We start from the raw sequence: 18,495 nt of genomic DNA, 5'->3' as shown, positions 1-18,495 counted from the left end.
ATGGTATGACTCTAAAAACAACGTGGGACAAATCTTTAATAAAACAATAACGTCCAGTAACATCTACATTTCAATATGTCCCTCTCTCTCGCCCAGGTTCTTCTGACATCGTGTGTGACCTGCTGGGGGCCAAGGGGAAGGACATCGTCTACATCGGAGACCACATCTTCGGGGACATCCTCAAGTCCAAGAAACGCCAGGGCTGGAGGACCTTCCTCGTCATCCCCGAGCTGGCCCAGGAGTTACATGTCTGGACTGACAAGAGCTGTGAGTCACACTCGTAGTCTCACACACAGTCACACACACACACACACACAGTCACACACACAGTCACACATACAAAAGGACGGGTGGACAATCCCATGCAAGCAGCCAGACAGACGTGTGCAGACACACAGATACTCGTACATAAAACGGCTGATGGACACACTGGAGAGCACTGGTCCTCTGTAGCTCAGTTGGTAGAGCATGGTGCTTGCAACGCCAGAATTATGGGTTCGGTTCCCGGGACCACCCCTACGTAAAATGTATGCATGCATGACTAAGTCGCTTTGGATAAAAGCGTCTGCTAAATGGCATACAGTTCCTTCAGAAAGTATTCGTACCCCTTGATTTGTACCACATGTTGTTGTGTTACAGCCTGAATTCAACATGGATTCAATCTTTTTTTTTTCACCCTTCTACACACAATACCCCATAATGACAAAGTGAAAACATGTTTGTGTTTTATTGAAAATGAAATACTGAAATATCTCATTTACATAAGTATTTGCACCCCTGAGTCAATACATGTTAGAATAATCTTAGGCAGCGATTACAGCTGTGAGTCTTTCTGGGTAAGTTTCTAAGAGCTTTGCACACCTGGGTTGTACAATATTTTCACATTTATTATTTTTTTAAATTCTTTAAGCTCTGTCAAATTGGTTGTTGATCATTGCTAGACAACCATTTTCAAGTCTTGTCATAGATTTTCAAGTCAAAACTGTAACTTGGCCACTCAGGAACATTCATCATCTTGGTAAGCAACTCCAGTGTATATTTGGCCTTGTGTTTTAGGTTATTTTCCTGCTGAAAGGTGAATTTGTCTCCCAGTGTCTGTTGGAAAGCAGACTGAACAAGGTTCTCCTCTAGGATTTTGCTTGTGCTTAGCTCTATTCAATTTATTCTTATGCTAAAAAAACTCCCTAGTCCTTGCCGATGACAAGTATACCCATAACGGGATGCAGCCACCACCATGCTTAAAAATATGAAGAGTGGTCCTCGGTAATGCGTTGTCTTGGATTTGCCCCAAACGTAATACTTTGTATTTAGGACATAAAGTTAATTTCTTGCAGTATTATGTCTGGCAGTTTTAGTTTCGTGCCTTATTGCAAACAGGATGCATATTTTTGAATATTTTTTTGATTCTGTACAGGCTTCCTTCTTTTCACTCTGTCATTTGTTAGTATTGTGGAGTAACTGCACAGTTGTTGATCCATCCTCAGTTATCTCCTATCACAGCCATTAAACTCTGGAACTGTTTTAAAGTCATGGTGAAATCCCTGAGCGGTTTCCTTCCTCTCTGGCAACTGAATTAGGAAGGACGCCTGCAGCTTTGTAGTGACTGGGTGTACTGATACACCATCCAACGTGTAATTAATAGTTTCACCATGCTCAAAGGGATATTAAATGTCTGCTGTTTCATTTTTACCCCTCTACCAATAGGTGCCATTCTTTGCGAGGCATTGGAAAACCTCCCTGGTCTGTGTGGTTGAATCTGTGTTTGAAATTCACTGCCGACTGAGGGACCTTAACTTATTTAGGCTTGCCATAAGAAAGCGGTGGAGTACTTATCGACTCAAGACAATTCAGCTTTTCATTTTTAATTAATTTGTAAAAATGTCGTAACATAATTCCACTTTGACATTATGGGAAATGATGTGTAGGCCAGTGACACAACATCTCAATTTAATCCATTTTAAATTCAGGCTGTAACACAACAAAATGTGGAAAAAGTCAAGGGGTATTAATTAGTCAAGGGGTGTATATTATAGCAGTGACACACTTGTGCACACACACACACACATTCATGCACAGGCACACATACACAAATATAACTGTGACGTGTCATTGTAGCTGTAAAATGCCCTCGTAAACCTCTCAGCGGCCTGTGAGTGACAGCGTGCCAGGGAGAGGGTGAATGAGAGAGGAAGATAAAGAGGGGGAGAGTGAAAAAGCAACAGATGGAACAAGAGTGAGACAACACCTGTGATTAAGCGCAGTGGTGTAAAGTACTTTAAGTAAAAATACTTTAAAGTACTACTTACGTTGTTTTTTTGTTTGTGGTATCTGTACTTTCTCCACTGCTGATTTTAAGGGAGGAGGAGGGAAATATGTTGTGACTGAGACTTACCCTGCCCTCCTTTTCCTCTTCTGTCTCACAGCGTTATTCGAGGAATTGCAGGGCCTGGACATTTTCTTGGCGGAGCTCTACAAGTGAGTACTGCACCGTCTACTCCCCTACAACGCCCCTCTGCTCGCTCTCTAGGCTGCCTCTGCACCTGGCGTGTGTGTGTGCGTGAACGACTGTTTGAGTGTGTGCGTTGGTGTGTGTCACCGTCGGCTCCCTGTGTGTGTGTGAACGACTGTTTGAGTGTGTGTGTGTGTGTCGCCCTTGGGCCAAAGTCTGCAGGGTTTGCCCCATCGGTCTGATGATAACTGGCTTCAGTCAGACTTCAGCCCATTTAGAAACAGTCTGTCTATCTATGTAGGCCTGTCCCCTTCCTTCTTGCTCTTTATAATAGTGACTAGCACTGTCTTTGCTCTCTCACTTCCAATCCCCTTCTTCTCTATCTCTTTGCCCTCTATCTAACCCATTATCTCTCTATCTCTCATTATCTCGCTATCTCTCCAGGCATCTGGACAGCAGTAGTAATGAGAGACCTGACATCAGTGCTCTCCAGAGAAGGGTCAAGGTACTGATTCTACACAGTAGCAACTATAGCAACTACAGAAACATTATTCAATATGTCCACATGTGTCCCTGAATAGTTACAGGTTTCAGTTTAGTCTTTAAACCAAATCATTCCCAACTGTGGACTTATATGGTCTTACAACCCCTAAGTAAACTCCTGAAAATACGCTATGATGCTCCTCCCGTCCCATCGAAGGCTTGGATATACCGGGAGCACAAGTCGCTGAATTTCCATTGTCCTCCTCCAGGAATTTTGTATTTAACTAGGAAAATACCCTTGGATGTTAGAAACCTCTTTTTAGAAGGGGACCTGGCAAGAGGTCAGTAGGAAGTAGTCAGCAGGAAGTAGTCAGCAGGAAGTAGTCAGCAGGAAGTAGTCAGCATGTACACATAACACATGAGCACAGAACCATACATTAAAACATATTTGACAATGGTCATCACGTTCTTCCATCAGAGCTTGACATATTTTCCGAGCGTCTTACGGCTGAGTATCTAAACCCGGTGTTCTTCTCCCCTCCCCAGAAGGTGACCCATGACATGGACATGTGCTATGGTATGATGGGTAGTCTGTTCAGGTCTGGCTCCAGACAGACTCTGTTTGCCTCTCAGGTGATGCGCTATGCTGACCTGTACGCTGCTTCCTTCATCAACCTCCTGTACTATCCCTTCAGCTACCTCTTCAGAGCTGCTCACGTACTGGTGAGTCACTGTGTTCAATTCCTTTGTGGATTCTTGCTAACAGTTTACAACAAAAGGGAAGAAATGCAGCATTTACAGAATAAAATATTGCAGAGAATGTAGTGTAAGATACAGCCCTTTCTTTTGCTAATTGGAAAACTGTAATTGTTAGAAATTGATGGTTAAAAATATAGATGCACATGAATCAACATTTCCAACTAGTTTAATAAAAAATATACAGTACTTGACTCTTATTAACTTACATAGTCTGGTGCACATCTAGCTGAAACACTGACAGGCAGAGTGACATTTGCATTAGTTGGTATGTATGAGTTATCTTCTCATTTAAATACAAATGTCTTTACCAGACATATTATCTGAGACATGCACACCACATACACACAGTAATCACTTTTCTGTATAACAAGTTCAACGCATGGTAATAATATTATGATATTACGTATTGGTGAGCTGAAACTGTGTACTAGCTGTTAGCCAACTGGAAGTGCTCTGAGTTGACTTTGGTAGTAGCCTCTCTCCTCACCTTCTCTCACGCTCTCGCTCTCTGTCTCTCTCTCTCTCTCTCCCCTCCCAGATGCCCCACGAGTCAACGGTGGAGCACGCGCACATCGACACGGACACCGAGTCCCCCCTGGCCACGCGCAACCGCCACTGCACTGACAGCAAGGACCCGGAGTGCTGTAGCAACAGGAACCACAGCCAGCTGACCCGGTCCATCAGTGAGATCAAACCCCCCAACATGTTCCCCCAGACCCCCCAGGAGATCACCCACTGCCACGATGAAGACGACGATGAGGAGGAGGAAGAGTAGATGGAGGAGGTGTGATGGCGTGACCCGAACCAGGCTTGATTCCTTCCTAGGAAGAGGAAGAGAGAGAGGAGTGAAAAACCGTCTTGATTCCTTCCTGATGTTTCCCTGAGGGGGTTTTAGAGTATAAATACTTCTAGGAAGATATAAATGATAATGTACTCTATAGTCCACAGTAAGAGTCCATGTAGGATACATTGGAATGAGGCGGGAGGGGATATGGCCATTGTAGTGTATCTATAGGAGATTTATATATAGAGAGAAATTAAGCTACTTTTTATACTAGAGATGTATCAGGATATATAGGTTTTATTAATCAGATCAGTCAACTGTATGTTACTATAGTAACAGTTGCTGCTCGGTTCTCCAAAAACGTTACCCCGTGCCCACCCCTTTTCAAGTTTTACGTTTTCAATGTTTGTTTTTTCTATGGATTTTTATGATGAAATAGGAAAAGGTTGACTTGAAGTTGGCCCATTTTTTTATTTATTTTAATTTTAATTTTTAAGTTGATGAAGCTTAAACAGTTTTTACGGCATAGGATGTTGTAGCAGACAAATATACACGAATACACACAAGAAGCAAATATTACGAACACTACTTTTCTCTGTACTGACCTTACACAGTGTCTGGTCATAGAGAATAATTCCCTGTGTGTGTTTACATAGTACACCATAATGCAGGCACCATACTGTAGTTTCAATGTGAAGCACTAAGACGGAATAGCCTTTGCCAAACAGTATGTGCAGTACTGTATATAAGCTCTATATACTGTTTTGCTGTTATCCTTTTGAAATGACAGAACGTGTTCTAGCCCTGCTGTACTGGCGTTGAAAGAACACGCGTATCGAGCAACATGGCAATCCAAAAACATGGTCCAAAAATGTATTTCTCGCTGTTTGTTATTTTGGTCTTTTTTTTGCAGTATAATTCCTCCCGTCGTGACCCTGCATAACACAGCTTGTGTGTGTGTGTGTCCGGCCTTGGCCAATCAAAAGTCGAGTTTGTGTTGTCCTGAGCGACTGTAACCAAGGCATCCATAATTGTACTAAAGAACAGTGTGATGTATGTTTTGGGTTACACAAAGCACAAGTCTGATTGTGGGTAACTAATTGTCAATATTAGCTCGATATGACATGAAACGTGCTGTCTATTTTAAAGTATGGTGCACATAATGTAATCTGTGATTCTGTGTGGTTAATTTCAACTGACGTTTTGAAATGCATGAAATGTTGTTTCTAGGCAACCGTGCGTACAGGGTAACGATTATGCTGCCTCTGTACAGATGTGTTCTATGGCAACTGTGGACGGTCACATAGGCCTAATGCTATTGAGAGGCTGTGACCCAGTATTACTGTTCTCATACATGATACTGTAAAAAGCAAGACATTCATCATGCAAAATACTATTACATTTTTTTTGTTCTCCTGTAGGATGATATGAGATATGGAATCCTGCAACATTGTTACACTATGTGCAACTAACATGCAGTAGTAGTTTTACCTTTTTTTTTTACTAAGCTTGGAGTTGTTCGTTAGGTGTTCTCTTGAATATTACATTGTGACAGTTTTATTTTTTATTGCATAGAACCGCTTTAGTTAGAACTGTCATATCCACCCCTACCGAACCAAACCCATAGAACCGCTTTAGTTAGAACTGTCATTCACCCCTACCGAACCAAACCCTCATATTCCATGTGTGATAATATGGTCTGGTGTTTCCTAGTCATTCTTTGCAGTTAACATGGAGAGTACAGTATGTTATAGGAACAGACCTGGGTTCAAATACTATTTAAAATGTTTCAAATACTTGAGCCTGCTTGTAGTGCCAGGTGGGCAGAGTTGAACTTTTGTGAACATTTTTCTGGTTCCATTGCTCCAGGCAAGCTCAGTCAAGCCCCAATAAAGTATATGAACTGATTTTGAATAGTATTTGAACCCAGGTCTAATCTACAGTAGGCCTTGATATGCAAAAAGTAAATTCAGGTCAGCCTGGGTGCTGTGGCATTGTGTAGGCCTTGCACGGGCACCAGACAAGGAACCAACACCTTGGCGAGAGTGCGTTTGTGTCTGACTGCCCCAGAGAGGTTCGGTTGGGCCTGGGAAAAGGACAAGAGTGTGCCCTCCTGACTGGTGGGAATAGCTTGTAGACTCCCCCTAGCAGGAAGATGTAGTATGAACGATGTATAAAGGACTGTAGCTACAGTATTCTAGTATTCTGGAGTTTTGTTGGATCACTTAGGGGTAAGAAACACTGAATGATGCAAAGAAGCACCTGATATTTCCCAACAGGGTTGCGTTTGCTGTCTCCAAACATGAGCAAACCTTTTTAATTTCAAAATGGAAATTGCAATCGTTGATTAGGCCCACAATTCCACTGAAACGTTGAGATACTTCAAAAAAATGTGACTGGAAAATGTTACCGAATTGCTTAATATTAAACTTTCCTGTTTAGCAATGGAAATTCTTAACATTTTCAGTTGAGTGTCCTAATGAACATGACCCAGATGGTATGCAGTACGGAGGGCAGGACAACTGCCCTGGAAGAGGGACGTTTTTTTGATTGTTCTAGGTTATCTGCAATATCATATGTGTATTCTATGTAAAACATGCGTATCACTTTATTTCTAAGGCATGTAGTTGTGTAGCTAGAGGTTTCGATTGGCCTGTTGATTTGGACTGATGAAGGGAAGACCAATAGCAGGTCTCTGTTTGTAACCTGGTGTTGTTTGCCGAGGCAAGTAGTAAAAAGTGGAATGTGGGTTCAACTGGGGATCTTTGTAACAATTTTAGTAAGAGTAGAATCTGTTTTAGAGGAACTATATAGTGGTTCAATATTTTATTACTCTCTGAAAAAAAAGTATATCTTTTTAAGTATTGATTTAACTGGAAATACTACAAAAACACCCGGGCAGCTGTATTCTTCACCTGGTTGGTTAGTTGTTGTTTTTTGGTCTCATTACTGACGAATTCATAATAAAGCTTGGTCGTTGGGAGGAAAATTTGAAGTCCTTTTCTGTCAAAACACTTTACAAGACATTATTTCTATGCAATGCCGCAGTACAGTGCATTATACATGTAAACTAAGTTACTAAAAGGCTGGCCAATGCAAGCAAATGGCTTACGTCAAAGTTGTTATAACTATGGCTAGAACCGGGTTAGGGCTACAACTTATATGTGGAAGAAAAGAAAACATGTCCGTCGGTGAGGAAAAAGCTATGGCCACAAGTTCTACAAGGTCGTCTGTGTAGTAACAATTGTACACTTAATAATAATAGCCTTGCAGACCGATATGCTGAAAACTAGGCGATGTTGAAGAGCATGTATTTACCTTGCATCAGAAATGGCATTTTTTTCAACAACAACACCTTGGTTTTGCTGTTTGTATTTGTTTTTTCTAACCAGTGTTTTCATATTCTTAGTTTACAACGTTGTATATAGTATTATAAGCTTTTACATTTACATGTTGTGGAAGAAATGTTCCTTAAATTCTTTACATCTTTTTTGTTTTTTTGGCATTTTTCTGGTTTCAGACACCTTTTTTACTATAACGGCTTCAGTGAGTGTCTGAGCTAGCTAAACCTGGCCGACAGGTTAATGCCACGATCCATTTATACAATTTGTCCATTTGATACAAAATTTCAACAATTGCAGACCGAGCGTGACAACTATCACGCATTCACTTATTTTGTTTCGTGCATTTTCTTGGATGTTCCTCAGAGCGTTTTGTTTCCAGAATTATTATATAATGTGTACATTGGGGAAATTACATTTATATGTACAATAAAAGCTAATTTTCCATAATAAGTCACTGGGTGTGTGTACTGTCTCCTGTTTCTTCTTGTTCTTCTTGCAAAACTATAGTTTTCAAATTTTAAGTAAAACAAGTATTTGAATGTAAGAATTATACTTGCATATAATCATACATAAACATTCTTGCATACAAAAATGACTCAATATATCCAGTAATGTGTTAAAGTAAATGTTCTACAATTAATTGTGAATGAAAATATATTGCTTGCATAGCTTTTTATATCCACTGAACTTCAGGGCACTTGCCTAGAATTCTCCTCTCCCACTGTTGACAAAACATCAAGCAAATGGGGGGATTACATTTGTCATTTTCCCTCCCCCTCACAGTTTAAAAGGGTTGACATTTGGGTGTCCAAAAGGTGACTCAAAACATGATTCAAGAATAGAAGTCCTGTCAAAGTTGGAAAATATAAAGGTCCCATATTTTTTTTACAATTCTATTTAACTACACAATAAAATATAATATCCAGTAATCCCAAATCCAGCTAAAAGTAGGGTTTTCTCTGAGCAAGCACCAAATCCCCATTCGTGTTACACTGTAATAACATTTTAAAACTGATGGCATTTCTATTACATACTGTGAGTACATTGAGACGTATTACAACGCAAACATTGTGTGGTTACAGTTAACAGATGGATTTAGGCTACACAACGGGAAATGTATACAGTATAGTGGAAAAAGTAATGAATAGGTACACAAATAAATGTAGATCTCCTAATGCTTTGATCCAAGGGTTAAATGTCCACAGCCCGTCAATGCGTTTGGCAGATCCTTGTACGCTAACATGCAAGGTCAAAGGGTAATATTTGCAGCAGCATCAGCTACATTTTGTGACTCAGCAACTTTTGCTTATAATGCAGCAATGCTCTGCAGCAATGGTTTTAACACAAATCAAGAATAGCAGGTACATTAAAACATGGAAATATTTGAAACAGACATGGGATAAAAAAAAAAATTTAAGGCATTTTTATGAGTATTTTTTTGAAACAGTTACGTTTTTCCAGCCTTAAATACTTGTCAGGAAGATTAAACAAGACAAACCAGCTACTGAAAATGTAATTTTAACAGAAGGGTAAATCATCTTTGCAATAGATCATTCTGTCCTTGAAATTGCCTCCATACAATGTTCTGAACTGCCTATCTCTTTAATCTGAGCACCTTGTGTTGAGGGGAAAAATAACATATTCCATCACTAATACTCTTTCTGTTAATAATTCACTTTTTATTGTACCACCAACACCAACCAGAGCAGAATATGGGAATGCTTTTGTCGTGTTGAGTATCAAACATGTGGACAGGCACATATACATAGCAACATGAGGATAGACATGGTCCGAGTGACTCAGATAATGATAGAATGGAGAGTAGCAGGTGAAGTATTTTTCAACAGATCTAAAAGTGTCTTGACAAATACTGTAGTCGTTCATTGGTGATGTGTGTCTTATTTTTAGAGCGGAGAAAGTCCTCAGAGAAAGGGGGGGAAAAGAGAGAGAGCAATAGAAAGAGAGAGGGATCTCTTTTTTCAGGTGTTTCTTTTCCTGTGAATGTTCAGGAAGCAGGGGTAAAGACCACATGGGTCAAGATATAGGTCACAACAAGGTTCAAAAAACCAACACAAGACTACGTTGGATAGTCATATATGTTATTTTCAACATTCTGACATGAACATGTGAAAAACCCTCATCTGCATATGTAGGACTTTTATTTTGAAGGAGATACCTCTTTTTTTCATATAAGTGTATTAGATACAGCAGTGATCAAAGTATAGATGGTAAAGTATAAATACAATCGTATTATATCATCATCATCATCGCTTATCTCTGGAATGATTGTCCTTGCAGAGCAGAGTTCACCTGATGCATAGGAACACTTACAAGTAAAACAACAAAAACAATAATATCTGGTCAGTGTTATTAATCTCTTCCATAGTCTGGTCATTTTGAAATGGAAGCCCCTTGGTGTATGTGAGAAGGTTGCCAACCCATGTGTTTTTTTAGAAGTTGTTTACGCTCACAGTAATTTGGGAATACTGTGACACGAAGAGAAATGGCGACCACCAGTGGTGAAAAGTTGCAATTGCACTCCCATACTATCTGGAGCAACATTCTGCAATGAAACTGCGTCAACATGCTTTACGTTAAGATGCTGCGTCTACAGAGATTTAGGATAGGAGAGTTATTTTTGGACTTCTACTTTAAGTTATATAAAACCATTTATATACAAACTGATACAAAGAAAATGTAAACTCAACATTACATTACCCTAGAAATAAGTTTGCACTTAAGAGTTAATCTACTCAACAGAAGGCATACGTCTTGTACATACACCCAACCCTGCCTTGGTTCTTCATACATATTTCCCAAGAGACAAATGATAACAAAATACGGAATGATCCATCACAAAGAAAAACAGAGAATAATTTGTTTACAGGCTTATAGGAGAATTGTGATAAGAAATATACAACATATGTGTGGCTAAGATACATAAAACACATTAGTAGTTCTAATACTGTAATTGCATACATTCAACACAGTACATCAATGGTGAGAAGTCATATTTTCCTCAATTTCCCCCAAACTATGCATTGCTATGATTCAAGTCATCACAATTCAAAGAACTAGCATCTATAGTAACCAGCAAAGGGAATGTTTTCCTCTTACAATAAATAATTATAATAATAATAGTAAGCATTTTAATGTTAAGGTTTTTAGCTTCAGTGGCACATGGTCATTCAATGAATTATTATTAGACTACAAAGATGAAAAACTAGCATGTGAAAACAAGCACTTACGTGTTCATTTGGCAATGTTTTCACTTTAAAGTGTTTTAAGTTGGTGTGAACTTGAGCCTTACCAAAAAGAGCAGTCAGTCGCAGAAAAACACAACCACTTCTGTTCATCTCCAACAGTGACCAAGTGACCAAGTTAAAGGGTGTAAAACATCAACAAGCTTGGGGTGACAGGTAGTGGTTAGAGCATTGGGCCAGTAACTGAAAGGTTGCTGGATCGAATCCCCGAGCTGACAAGGTAAAAAATCTGTCGTGCTGCCCCTGAACAAGGCACTGTTCCGCTGTAGGCCTTCATTGTAAATAAGAATTTGTTCTTAACCGACTTGCCTAGTTAAATAAAGGTTAAATAAAAATAAAGGCTTCAGTTCAAGCCCACACTATTGGATTAAACTCGCTAACCAGATGATTGGGGCATTGTTGGGGAAAAACATTCTTCTTGCACTGAAAGAGAGCATGTCTGAAGCATCATTATTTTTGTTTCACACAGTAAACATTGTTTTTCATTACATCCTCACATTGCAAGAAGAATGTTACCTTCATCTCAAAGGTACACTCCAAAAAATGACATCATTCACAGCGGGGCGACATCCTGCTTACTGACAACAACAAGAACATTTGAATTTGCTAAGGCTCCCCACTATTGGCTCTTTCGAATTTGCACCCTCCCACAATGCAATAGTCAATTTCAGTTTTGTTGGTGTCAATTTATTTAAGCAGGAAGTTGCCACACTGTGTATGCTATACACAGAGTGGACAAAACATTAAGAACACCTGCTCTTTCCATGGCATAGACTGACCAGGTGATTCTAGGTGAAAGCTATGATCCCTTATTGATGTCACTTGTTAAATCCACTTCAATCAGTGTAGATGAAGGGGAGGAGACAAGTTAAAGAAGGACTTTTAAGACTTGAGATAATTGAGACATGGATTGTGTATGTGTGCCATTCAGAGGGTGAATGGGCAACTCAAAAGATTAAGTGCCTTCGAACGGGGTATGGTAGTAGGTGCCAGGCGCACCGGTTTGTGTCAAGAACTGCAACGCTGCTGGGTTTTTCACACTCAACAGTTTCTCGTGTGTATCAAGAATGGTCCACCACCCAAAGGACATCCAGGCAACTTGACACAACTGTGGGAAGCATTGGAGTCAACATGGGCCAGCATTCCTGTGGAAAACTTTCGACACATTGTAGAGTTCGTGCCCCGACAAATTGAGGCTGTTCTGAGGGCAAAAGGGAAGGTGCCACTCAAAATGACTTTAAGGTGTTCCTAATGTTTTGTACACTCAGTGTATGTAATAATGCATAGTCTGCCTTTAACCCCAAAAGCCAGTTAAAGAGTTTGATTGAATAAAGCTTACACTCTAAGCTCAACATGAGCTGAAGGGGACTGAACATACTTCAACATGCCACACAACACACACAGTGGAAAGGAGAGTGCCGTGCCATACAAGAGGGTCATTCATGGACAATAGTTTAATGTCGAGGTTGCTTTTGTGAAGGTCATGATGCTCAACATGTTAGATGAGGTCATTAATACTGGCCAATGATCACGTTTGATTATTAATAATAAAAGACACATTTCCACATGCATTCATAAGTGCCAAGTTAGCACTTTTCAATGTCAATACATCCCGGCCCCAACCCCTAAACCATAGTCGTAAGACTTGTCTGGATTCTATTATTAAGTCTGTTTTAAGTCTGTTAACTTAAGTCTGGATAACCTCCATATCAAACAGCAATATAATGAGGTCAAAGGGCTTCTGATCGTACATCGGCCATAATAGGGAAAAAAACTGGCTTAGGGACGGGTTTTGCTTGTGGACGGTTGCAACTCAGCATCTTTGAACCAAAATATACACATACATACTGTGCATCCAAACATACAAATATATCTGTCTCAATTTACAATAGTGATTTTTTAAATTCATAATCATCTCTTAAATATACTGTTTTTTTCCCATTGCACTTTGTTAAAATAATTAATATGATTTTTTTAAAGGCAATAGTGTGATTTTAAAAAGGTGAAAAGATACTGTACCATTAGCCTGATTGAGAAGAATAGTAAAAATAACAAGATCTGTAATATACATATCTTTAAAAGACCCTCACCTACTCATATACATGGATGTACTGTACCAGTCAAAAGTTTGGACACACCTACTCGTTCAAGGGTTTTTCTTTATTTTTACTATTTTCTACATTGTAGAATAATAGTGAAGACATCAAAACTATGAAATAACACATATGGAATCATGTAGTAACCAAAAAAGTGTTAAACAAATCCAAATATATTTGATAAAATAGTAAAAATAAAGTGTCCAAACTTTTGACTGGTACTGTATGAGTATATATATATAAATATATGTAGCATGTATTTCAATATCACATATATACACACACAAACATCTACATGCCCATGCATGTTTGTGCGCCGGTATATGTCATATATTCTCCACACATACATATATACACACATAACCATTTTGTCTGCATGCATTTGAGTCCTTCGTTGTAGTAGTACTAGTAGTACTACAGTAGTACTAAAGTAGTACTACAGTCCACTGCCAATCCCTGAACAAGAACAGACCGGAAAGTGTGTGTACTTATGTGTAAGTGTTTGTGTGTGGTCAGGGGAATGGGGGGGGGGGGGGGGGCATGCACACCGTTGTCCATCTTTCCGAGCTACTGGAATACCAGGGTACCGGGTATTTAAGCGGATGGATTGGCCGAGGACGGTCCAAGCCCACCCTAACAGGGTCTTCTAGAGGTGTGTGATGTGGGTGAGGGCCCAGAGTGCTATCCCTTTAGCCCCCTTTAGCCCCCTTTCTGTTCCAGGCTGTGGAATCGGCCAGGGGTGGTGGAGGGTAGAGAGTAGAGGTTCAGGCTGGGGCTCAGTATACACATCTCCGTAGCCCCCTTCCCCTCAATTCCTCCAGGGTCTTCCATCCATAAGGGGGTGGTGGGTAGGGGTTAGAGGTCCTTCCCCTCAATTCCTCCAGGGTCTTCCAGCCATAAGGGGGTGGTGGGTAGGGGTTAGAGGTCCTTCCCCTCAATTCCTCCAGGGTCTTCCAGCCATAAGGGGGTGGTGGGTAGGGGTTAGAGGTCCTTCCCCTCAATTCCTCCAGGTTCTTCCAGCCATAAGGGGGTGGTGGGTAGGGGTTAGAGGTCGTTGGATGTTGGAGGATTAGGCTCAGGCCCTGGCCCAGAGGGTACTAACACCGTCCCTCCTCACTCCTCTTACCCTCTCCCCCTGTCCCCAGACCCCTCCTCCCTCCTCTCCCTCTGTCCCCACCACCCCAGTGTGGGCTAGATGGGTCCCTCATTGTGCGCAGTGTGGTTGACCCTGTGGGACAGACAGTTCTGGGGCTGTGTGTTGAGGTTGAGCAGTCCGGCTGTCTCGTGGTGGGCCATAGCTGGCGTCTCCAGCACGCCTCCCCCTCCACCATCGTGGAGCTCAGTGGTCAGAGTCAATTCGATCTTGGTGAACTCACTGTCCATCGACTGGGGCGTCTTATCCATGCGCGACGCCATCAGGGCGTTCTGGTACTGCTGACGGGTCACCTGCGGGAGGATAATACAGTTAGTTACATGATATCAGGTTATATGATATTACAGTATATTAAATAGCATCCCTGGGCATCAGTTGAACTGGCAGATGTGGATATCTACATTATCATCTTGAATGATAGCATAGCTACATTTCCAATAGAACATTCTTATCCACTTTCTCCTGGTTTCAATCATGTTTCACCAACCGGACACATATATCTCACTAAAGTCACACAGGGTATGCCTCTGGGCTCCATGCTAGGCCCCCTCTTTTTCATAATCTACATCCTCCCACTTGGACAGATCCTACGCCAGTCAATTCAACCTCAACCTCCACTGTTATACAAGCGACACCCAAATGTGACCCGTTTCAGGAAACTAGGCGTATGTCGCGGGTCACTACTTTACAGGACAGCCATTTGAACATAATATTTTTTTTATTTTTCAAAATGCGTTTTTTTTTTGTTGAAGAAAGGCCTTCTGGAACATGCAAACTTTCATGTGCCTTAATAACAAACTTGTCTGCCATCTGTAAAAACGAATACAATTGTTAAATTGCAAGCTTAGTTGGTTTAACCACAGAAAAAGCCAGCAACCTTCCCACTAGCCATGATTGGCTGAGACAATGAGTGGGCTGGACATCGGAGGCTTCAGTGTTTTTCGTCATTTCCGGTCACAACTTGCAGACTTGTTTACGTGTTGCTGTGCGTTTTGTTGCCAACCTTACTTTGCTATCTGACAACTTTACGGTTTTTACTTTTTAATTACCGTTTATCTAAAAAAAAAATCCTCACAACTTTTTTTTCTCCATTCAACTTTTTCACTCCGGACGCTTTATCTGGACATGGTTCGTCAGGACCTCCAACAGCCGAAGCTAAGTACTAACATTAACATGATGCCTTCTAATTGCAGTCGTACTCATAATATACAGGAGAACGATCGCCTTGCGGCGAGGATAGCTGTGCTGCAAGCCCAGCTTCAGACGCAATCGTTAGGCAAGGGTAATTTCAGTGTAGGAAAGGATGAAACAGCGTCTGTGCCACCAGTAAGTACAGATAGTAACGTTAGTATAAATCCCCTCGCACGGTCCCCGCAGCCGGACAACTTTCTCATGGCTTCTGGAGGGAAATGCTGTAGGAATGCTCAACCGGTGTCGCTCATTCAGCGGACAGAAACTTTCAACCGGTTTTCCCCATTAAGCAACAGGTCGGAGTCTGAGGCCGAGCCTTCTCTGGTCTCTACTCTTCCCGTTACGGGGTCTGAGACGCCGAAGCTTCCCACCATTAGCTCTGACAAATTGAAAACCCTAGTCATTGGCGACTCCATTACCCACAGTATTAGACTTAAAAAGAATCATCCAGCGATCATACACTGTTTACCAGGGGGCAGGGCTACCGACGTTAAGGCTAATCTGAAGATGGTGCTGGCTAAGGCTAAAACTGGCGAGTGTAGAGAATATAGAGATATTGTTATCCACGTCGGCACCAACGATGTTAGGATGAAACAGTCAGAGGTCACCAAGCGCAACATAGCTTCAGCGTGTAAATCGTCTAGAAAGATGTGTCGGCATTGAGTAATTGTCTCTGGCCCCCTCCCAGTTAGGGGGAGTCATGAGCTCTACAGCAGAGTCTCACAACTCAATCGCTGGTTGAAAACTGTTTTCTGCCCCTCCCAAAAGACAGAATTTGTAGATAATTGGCCCTCTTTCTGGGACTCTTGATGTGATTGGCCTGACTGAAACATGGCTTAAGCTTGATGAATTTACTGTGTTAAATGAGGCCTCACCCCCTGGTTACACTAATGACCATATCCCCTGTGCATCCCGCAAAGGTGGAGGTGTTGCTAACATTTACGATAGCAAATTTAAATTTACAAAAAAAAATATGATGTTTTTGTCTTTTGAGCTTCTAGTCATGAAATCTATGCAGCCTACTCAATCACTTTTTATAGCTACTGTTTACAGGCCTCCTGGGCCATATACAGCGTTCCTAACTGAGTTCCCTGAATTCCTATCGGACCTTGTAGTCATAGCAGATAATATTCTAATTTTTGGTGATTTTAATATTCACATGGAAAAGTCCACAGACCCACTCCAAAAGGCTTTCGGAGCCATCATCGACTCAGTGGGTTTTGTCCAACATGTCTCTGGACCTACTCACTGTCACAGTTATCCACCTAACTGAAGAACTCAATTTAACCTTGCGCAATTCCCTAGATGCAGTCGCACCCCTAAAAACTAAAAACATTTGTCATAAGAAACTAGCTCCCTGGTATACAGAAAATACCCGAGCTCTGAAGCAAGCTTCCAGAGAATTGGAACAGAAATGGCGCCACACCAAACTGGAAGTCTTCCGACTAGCTTGGAAAGACAGTACCGTGCAGTATCGAAGAGCACTCACTGCTGCTCGATCATCCTATTTTTCCAACTTAATTGAGGAAAATAAGAACAATCCGAAATTTATTTTTGATACTGTCGCAAAGCTAACTAAAAAGCAGCATTCCCAAAGAGAGGATGGCTTTCACTTCAGCAGTAATAAATTCATGAGGAAAAGAGGAAAAAACTTCTTTGAGGAAAAGATCATGATCATTAGAAAGCAAATTACGGTTGTCCTGAGTCTGCACAACTCTGCCAGGACCTAGGATCAAGAGAGACACTTAAGTGTTTTAGTACTATATCTCTTGACACAATGATGAAAATAATCATGGCCTCTAAACCTTCAAGCTGCATACTGGAACCTATTCCAACTAAACTACTGAAAGAGCTGCTTCCTGTGCTTGGCTCTCCTATATTGAACATAATAAAAGGCTCTCTATCCACCGGATGTGTACCAAACTCACTAAAAGTGGCAGTAATAAAGCCTCTCTTGAAAAAGCCAAACCTTGACCCAGAAAATATAAAAAACTATCGGCCTATATCGAATCTTCCATTGCTCTCAATTTAAAAAGAAAGCTGTTGCACCGCAACTCACTGCCTTCCTGAAGACAAACAATGTATACGAAATGCTTCAGTCTGGATTTAGACCCCCATCATAGCACTGAGACTGCACTTGTGAAGGTGGTAAATTACCTTTTAATGGCGTCAGACCGAGACTCTGCATCTGTCCTCGTGCTCCTAGACATTAGTGCTGCTTTGGATACCATCGATCACCACATTCTTTTGGAGAGATTGGAAACCCAAATTGGTCTACACGGACAAGTTCTGGCCTGGTTTAGATCTTATCTTATCTGAAAGATATCAGTTTGTCTCTGTGAATGGTTTATCCTCTGACAAATCAACTGTAAATGTTGGTGTTCCTCAAGGTTCCGTTTTAGGACCACTATTGTTTTCACTATATATTTTACCTCTTGGTGATGTCATTCGAAAACATAATGTTAACTTTCACTGCTATGCGGATGACACACAGCTGTACATTTCAATGAAACATGGTGAAGCCCCAAAATTGCCCTCGCTAGAAGCCTGTGTTTCAGACATAAGGAAGTGAATGGCTGCAAACTTTCTACTTTTAAACTCGGACAAAACAGAGATGCTTGTTCTAGGTCCCAAGAAACAAAGAGATCTTCTGTTGAATCTGACAATTAATCTTGATGGTTGTACAGTCGTCTCAAATAAAACTGTGAAGGACCTCTGCGTTACTCTGGACTCTGATCTCTCTTTTGACGAACATATCAAGACTGTTTCAAGGACAGCTTTTTTCCATCTACGTAATATTGCAAAAATCAGACACTTTCTGTCCAAAAATGATGCAGAAAAATTAATCCATGCTTTTGTTACTTCTAGGTTAGACTACTGCAATGCTCTACTTTCCGGCTACCCGGATAAAGCACTAAATAAACTTCAGTTAGTGCTAAATACGGCTGCTAGAATCCTAACTAGAACCAACAA

The 18,495-nt window shown here is 41.0% G+C and overlaps 2 protein-coding genes across 2 annotated transcripts in view; one reads left to right on the top strand and one right to left on the bottom strand.

Moving 5' to 3' along the window:
* LOC120017426 (cytosolic purine 5'-nucleotidase-like) overlaps positions 1-8,274 on the top strand; it is a 28,681-nt gene extending 20,407 nt beyond the window's left edge. The window contains exons 14-18 of the mRNA XM_038960176.1: positions 97-267; positions 2,424-2,475; positions 2,894-2,954; positions 3,479-3,655; positions 4,230-8,274. Coding sequence (XP_038816104.1) covers positions 97-267; positions 2,424-2,475; positions 2,894-2,954; positions 3,479-3,655; positions 4,230-4,466 — 698 coding nt within the window. The 3' untranslated portion in view covers positions 4,467-8,274. The remainder of the gene's footprint in view (positions 1-96; positions 268-2,423; positions 2,476-2,893; positions 2,955-3,478; positions 3,656-4,229) is intronic.
* Positions 8,275-14,369: 6,095 nt separating this feature from the next.
* The window catches only part of LOC120023189 (metal transporter CNNM2-like), a 75,328-nt gene continuing 71,202 nt past the window's right edge, over positions 14,370-18,495 (bottom strand). The window contains exon 8 of the mRNA XM_038967218.1: positions 14,370-14,624. Within this exon, the coding sequence (XP_038823146.1) occupies positions 14,370-14,624 (255 nt within the window). The remainder of the gene's footprint in view (positions 14,625-18,495) is intronic.

The sequence above is a fragment of the Salvelinus namaycush genome, chromosome 2 (genome assembly GCF_016432855.1).
Source record: "Salvelinus namaycush isolate Seneca chromosome 2, SaNama_1.0, whole genome shotgun sequence".
In the NCBI taxonomy this organism is placed as follows: Eukaryota; Metazoa; Chordata; class Actinopteri; order Salmoniformes; family Salmonidae; genus Salvelinus; species Salvelinus namaycush.
This window is presented reverse-complemented; position numbering and strand designations above follow the sequence as displayed.